The 6,538-nt window shown below is 42.6% G+C and overlaps 1 protein-coding gene across 2 annotated transcripts in view; it reads left to right on the top strand.

Moving 5' to 3' along the window:
• The window catches only part of LOC106947031 (fibroblast growth factor receptor 1-A-like), a 33,273-nt gene that overhangs the window by 21,143 nt on the left and 5,592 nt on the right, over nt 1–6,538 (top strand). For both annotated transcript variants that reach the window (XM_015031802.1, XM_015031801.1), the window contains 12 exons: nt 145–268; nt 594–784; nt 1,976–2,120; nt 2,198–2,388; nt 2,466–2,611; nt 3,286–3,407; nt 4,034–4,144; nt 4,244–4,434; nt 4,914–5,036; nt 5,118–5,188; nt 6,066–6,203; nt 6,294–6,399. In XM_015031802.1, coding sequence (XP_014887288.1) covers nt 145–268; nt 594–784; nt 1,976–2,120; nt 2,198–2,388; nt 2,466–2,611; nt 3,286–3,407; nt 4,034–4,144; nt 4,244–4,434; nt 4,914–5,036; nt 5,118–5,188; nt 6,066–6,203; nt 6,294–6,399 — 1,659 coding nt within the window. The remainder of the gene's footprint in view (nt 1–144; nt 269–593; nt 785–1,975; nt 2,121–2,197; nt 2,389–2,465; nt 2,612–3,285; nt 3,408–4,033; nt 4,145–4,243; nt 4,435–4,913; nt 5,037–5,117; nt 5,189–6,065; nt 6,204–6,293; nt 6,400–6,538) is intronic.

The following is a 6,538-nucleotide window of genomic DNA, read 5'->3' as shown; positions in this document are numbered from 1 at the left end:
AAATTGGCATGTTTCAAGAAAGCTAAGCAAACTTATTTGCAAAATGTCAAATTGTGCAATTATACGGTCAATGGAAACGCAGCTAGAGTAGGAACAGTATATCTGGTTTTAAAGAGATGTATTAAATCTTCTGCTCTTTATCAGTTCAGAGAACACATGGGGACGCTCATAATGGAGTCAGTGGTTCCTTCTGATAGAGGGAACTACACCTGTGTAGTGGAGAATGTACATGGCAGCCTGAAACACACCTTCCTTCTGGACGTAATCGGTGAGAAATGTTGATGTTCTGGGCATCAGAATGACCCTTCTGTACCGAGCGCCCTCCTGTGTCTCACCAATTTTCTGCATATCCTCCTGTCTTTCATCCAATCTCTCCTGATCTTCCACTTTTCTTCCTCCAACACCTTAGGGTTGAAAATAGCCTTCCTTTCCAAAAATTTTGGCAAACACAACACAGGACATTCCTGATCCTAGTATATTTACTGTATATCAAATAGAGTTTTTATGCTTTAGTGTACTGGACGTTTTAAAGTGTGTTACTAAGTGCAGCTTTTGACCTTCATCTGACGTTTGTCCAAACATCTCTGCTGCAGAGCGTTCTCCTCACAGACCCATACTGCAGGCGGGCCTGCCGGCCAATCAGACGGCTGTTGTTGGAACAGATGTGGAGTTTGTATGCAAAGTGTTCAGTGACCCACAGCCTCACATCCGGTGGTTCAAACATATAACCGTCAATGGCAGCAAACAGGGACCAGACGGACACCCATTCGTCGTGGTTCTCAAGGTACGCAAAGCACACAGGTGGTGTTCTTTGTAAATTTAGTTTCAATGCATTGAAATTAAGCAAATATCAGTCTGAGCTTTATCTGTAGCTTAGCAAAGACATTGATACCCTAACTGTATCAATGAAAGTGTTTGTTGGATTTGGTGAAGCTGTACTGGTCTCTTGAGGTAAAGACAGAATCGAGCCGTTAGATGGAGCTTTCAGTTTTCCATTGAGTCTACATTGAGTGATATGGACCCTGGGCACCTGCCCAGGGTGGCATCTTGTGGGGGTCATCATGACCCCCCTGCCCCCCGGGTCCCTCAATTAACTGCAACATTCTAGTCCTCAAAAAATAAAAACCAGCAACCTCATTAAATTTGCAAATGACTTTAGAAAAAAAAACAAAAAAACAAGCCCACATCGCTGATGATAAGAAGACTTGGCAGCACTGACTACAGGTCTATAAGATAATTGTATGGTTAAGGTGGAGCCACTGATGTCACACAACACATTCTATCGACTGGGGGATGGAAAAATGTTACTGCTTTCGACAGATATGAGGCATACAAATGCATCACGTTTGTTGTTGCATTAGAATGACGCCAAGTTAAAGGGTTTGGGTTTGACCCCGCCTGTCCAGCGAGAGTCCAACTGCTGCTGGAGTCGCTCTCCTGAATACTCTGGACCATAAAATAGAGCACCGAACTGCACCGGCCCATGACGTACCGCTCTGTGGAAGCTGAACATAACACAGTTGTTACAGTTAGTATGCAGAAGAGGATCTTTAGGCCCTGTGGCTGATGCATGCCAGTGGGCTGTAATGATTTACTCTAGTGGTGGCTGAGCTGGTTTCTGCTGCATGGCACTGGTCTCATTTTTCTTTCTCTGGTCAGCAGACAGTCAGATTGGGTTTGTAGGAAGGGGTGGGATAATGAGGAGAAACACTTCAGCTTCTTTCTCAATTACAGAAGATTTATTTACCATTCAAGTTGAAAATTGAGATTTGTACTATTCTTTTAGTATAGTAGTGTTAACTATACCAACTCTGAGAAATGTTTCTGTGTTACTGAGTAAACTGTAGGTTTTTATTTAAAGACTTTACATCCACCTGTGTTCCCTGTGAATGCTGCTGTTTGTATGTCTGTTTCAGGTTCCAGCTGTGAACGTTCTCTGTTTCTGATCTGGAGTTAATATCTATGTTGCTGTCAGACTGCAGGTTTGAACACCACAGAAAAAGACATGGAGGTTTTGACTCTGAAGAATGTCTCCCTGGATGATGCTGGAGAGTACACCTGCCTGGCAGAGAACTCCATCGGAGTGTCTTACCACTCGGCGTGGCTCACTGTGGTCGATGGTATGTTTACATGGAACCCATGCACACCATAATTCAGACTCTCTCCTCTATGGTCACCATGACTTCCCTCTCCTCAGAGTTACTGCCCTCACCGGTGCCCTCGCAGACATACTTGGAGATCTTCATCTACTGCCTGGGGTTTTTCGTCATCATCATTCTGACGGTCTCCGCAGTCATGTGTAGGCTCTGCTGCGCCCAGAAGAAAAGGGACTTCAACAGCCAGCTGGCAGTGCAGAAGTTAGCCAAGAGCATTCCTCTGAGGAGACAGGTGAGGCTGGCTGGCAGTGAGCGTTCAGATCACCTCTTCATTGTCTTCCTGTTTTGATACTAAGTCTATATCTGTAGGTTTCAGTTGAATCCTCGACCTCCCAGCAGTCAGGGATGTGTTTGATGCATCCGTCGCGTCTCTCCAGTGCTGCCACCACCATCCTGGCTGGAGTGTCGGAATACGAACTTCCATACGATCCTGGATGGGAGCTGCCACGTGAACGGTATGTCTTTACCCAATGTCTTCAAAAGTAGTCATACCCCACAAAAGTTTCATTTTACAAAGAGCATTGGCAGTTTACCACGTCACATTTATGCGACCAAGCAAAAAGGTGGAAGGAGGTGATCTGCTGCTGGTCCAGACCTAAATCTATTTGAGGATCTTTGGCAAGACTTGGAAAATTTGATGTCCAGGTGTTCCAACCTGAATCTGAGCAATCTTACAAAACCAAATTCAAAATTATTATATCATCTTCCTCCCACTCACAGTTATGCTCTGCTTCCTGTCGGTCTGTTAAAAACAAAAAAATATAAATATATTGAGGTTTTGTGGTTGGAAAATGTGGTTGTTTAGTGACCATTATCCAGTCTTGTACTGACATGGGCTGGAGAGCCACTTATGGAGGAGGAACATGATGCAATTAATAAAGCCAATGTCCTTAAGAACTAGACCTTAAAACCCTAAACATTAAGAAACATCCTCCACCTTAGAGAATATTCATCATTGATCCTCTATGGTGAAAAGTCTAAAGTCACTGAAACACTGCAGTGTTAACTGGTCTTATTGGTGTACATTCCGTTGTCTACAGAGGGTTGAGTGTCTGATTTATGCTTTCATTTCTAGGTTGTGTTTTGTGTTTTAGTCCAGCATAATTTTACACCTCTGCATTTGTTTCAGGCTTACCCTGGGGAAGCCGTTGGGAGAGGGCTGCTTTGGTCAGGTGGTGCTGGCTGAAGCTATCGGGATCGACAAGAACAAACCCACACGTCTAACCAAAGTGGCTGTAAAAATGCTCAAAGGTGAGAGATGACAGAAGCTATTCTTTTTTGTTTTTTGTTCATATTTTTTACGAAAATATGTTTTTTTATATTTATTAAAATTGCCACAGTGTGGTGACAGTATGATATGAGACAGATAATCTGTAATCTCCTCCACCTTCTCCCTGAGCTCCTATTGTTGTCTGAAGAAATGCACTGCTCCCGACCAAAAACAACCAATCAGTGCTCACTGTTAAAGGAGTTAGCATGGCCACCTTCATCATTGGCCATGCTAACTAGCCTTAGCATTTATGACAGAGTATGCTGTAGTGAAGCAGCTGTAGCCTATCAGAGAGCAAAGTGGATGGGGGTGAGAATGAGAGTGATTGACAGCTGTAAGACCCTCCTCCTGGCTCTGATTGGTCATTACTGCAGTAATACACTGAGTGGTGTAGTTAGTACTGGGAGCACTGGGAAAAGGCAGAGGAGATCGATTTTTTTTCTTCCACAGATTGTATATATTATATCGTCAAAACATAATTATAATTTTAACAAATATGAAAAAAAAATAAAAAATATTTTTTTAATAAAAGTTATGTCCTGCAGCTGATCTGTTCTGTCCCCTGCTGCTGCAGATCTTCTAATCTTTGACATGTTGTTGTGTTCAGCGGACGCCACAGAGAAGGACTTGTCTGACCTTATCTCTGAAATGGAGATGATGAAGATGATCGGGAAACACAAAAACATCATCAACCTCCTGGGCGCCTGCACTCAGGGCGGTAAGTGCTGAAGTCTTTAAACGGCTGGGTTGTGTGGGGAGAGTTCTGCTCATTAACCAGCGTGTTCTCCCCTGGATGTGTCACCGTGCCCTGGATCAGGCCCTCTGTATGTGGTGGTGGAGTACGCGTCTCAGGGGAATCTGAGGGAGTATCTGCGTGGTCGTCGGCCCGCCGGGCTGGAGTACTGGAGCGGCCTGCGGCAGGCTAGTCTGGGCAGTCTGGAGATCAGGGAGCTGGTGTCTGCTGCTTACCAAGTGGCTCGAGGAATGTCTTACCTTGCTTCAAAAAAGGTCTGAAAAAAAAAAAAACAGTGTTACATATTGTACATGTCTAACCACTAAAAAGCTATTCTGGCAAATCACACAACACAAACAAACAAATAAAATAACCTCAGTTCAGTTTTTGCTTTAATCCGTAGGCTGTTATGTTTTATCATTTGGTTTTGTTGAGTAAAAATTGAGAGTCCTACAAGTTTTTACAATTGCATTACATAAAAAAACATCCAACCTGGTGAGACAAAGTAAGGAATAAAATGGAGCATTGACAATGGCATCAACCTAGAGTCAGACAGAACCGACTTCCTGTCAGTTGTCTGGTTTTTTGTACTTCAGTTAGCTTATCTGGCTAACAAACCTGTGAGCTTAGCCTATAAAGCCGGGTTTTGAAGGATGACTCTCCTTCCCTCCAGTCATATTCTGGAATGATTGTTTTAAATAATAAAAAGAACTTGTGATTTCAGCAGTCACTCACTGGTTCTGTTTTGTTTTAGTGTATTCATAGAGACTTAGCCGCCAGGAATGTGCTGGTCACCGAGGACAATGTGATGAAGATTGCCGACTTCGGCCTGGCTCGAGACATCCATCACATTGACTACTACAAGAAGACCACTAATGTAAGCCTGACTGTTTAAAGGAAGCTTGTTGTAGATTTATTAACAGTATGACCAGATGTTAATGTGCAAATGTGCCTGCAGGGCCGGCTACCCGTGAAATGGATGGCTCCTGAAGCGCTGTTCGACCGGATATACACGCACCAAAGTGATGTGTGAGTTATCTACTACGTACAGTAGTTTTTCTATTTTATACCATCTTTGAAATTTCTCATAAGTATCAGTGCTTTCAAGCTTTATAAAGCTCAAAAATTGGAGCAGGAGACTGACGCAAATCTATGCAAGGCATGATTGTTGTGTGAAAGTTGGGGTTGGAACTTAAGTTAATTTATTACTTGGATTGTAACCCATTAAAAACTGAACACAAATAATCACTTAAAAAAAAAAATTACCTACAAACATCCAGAGCTGGAACCTTTGTATACTTGTTTCTGGTACGCAATAAATCTGCTGCACAAGCGACATCCGCAAACAGCAGTGATGGACAAGCAAAGCCGCTGCTCTTGTGCCACTAGGGGTTAATTTTTTGCTTCGGAAAACGATCTGATTGGAAGCTGGAAAAGAATATTGCTGTGTTCAAGTTTTGGTAAAAAAAAAAAAAAAAAAAAAAAAAAAAAACTAGCTTATCAGCAAAGCTATTCAAGCCTAAAACAGCATATTGATGCTAAACATGTAGCAGCTAATGCTGATGTCAGTGACCACAGTCTACATTTCTAAAGAAGCTCCATGAATGATCAGAGCTTCCTGAAACTCTGGAAAACTGAATGAATAACACAATAAATATCTTTGTTGTTCAGTTCATATGTTTATTCAATAATTTTGCACTATAAAGAGTTTTTGAATTTAAAATTTAGCTTATTTTATCAGTTAGTGCCTAAAATTGCATTCAGTCATCTATGTTTGCCCAGCATTACTTTTCCCTCAGATAATTTCTCTGCAGGGTTACACTTTTCTAAACCTGAACTTCAGTTTGCAGTTCAGTCTCCACATTCCACGCATTGATCCTATGTGCTGCTGTTGCTGCTGCTGCAGGTGGTCCTTTGGCGTCCTGCTGTGGGAGATTTTTACCCTGGGAGGCTCTCCTTACCCCGGGGTCCCCGTAGAGGAGCTCTTTAAGCTGCTGAAGGAGGGACACCGCATGGAAAAACCCTCCGCATGCACTCAGGAGCTGTGAGTGCATGCACACATTGGCTTTCCTCCTCCTTAACTCCATCTGCAGATGTCCTAAAACAGCTGTCTTTATGATTTTTAATATTTCAGGTATCTGATGATGAGGGAATGCTGGCATGCTGTTCCAGCACGGAGGCCCACCTTCCAGCAACTTGTAGAAGACTTGGATCGAACGCTTTCCAATATGGCCAACCAGGTAACAAACTTACAACTTTGGAGGAATTGTTGTTTATATTCATCTGCAGTCAATCAATCAATCAATCAATCAATCAATCAATCAATCAATCAATCAATCAATCAATCAATCAATCAATCAATCAATCAATCAATCAATC

This window comes from Poecilia latipinna, unplaced genomic scaffold (assembly GCF_001443285.1).
Source record: "Poecilia latipinna isolate Pla-1442-1.1 unplaced genomic scaffold, P_latipinna-1.0 Scaffold218, whole genome shotgun sequence".
Classification (NCBI taxonomy): domain Eukaryota; kingdom Metazoa; phylum Chordata; class Actinopteri; order Cyprinodontiformes; family Poeciliidae; genus Poecilia; species Poecilia latipinna.
This window is presented reverse-complemented; position numbering and strand designations above follow the sequence as displayed.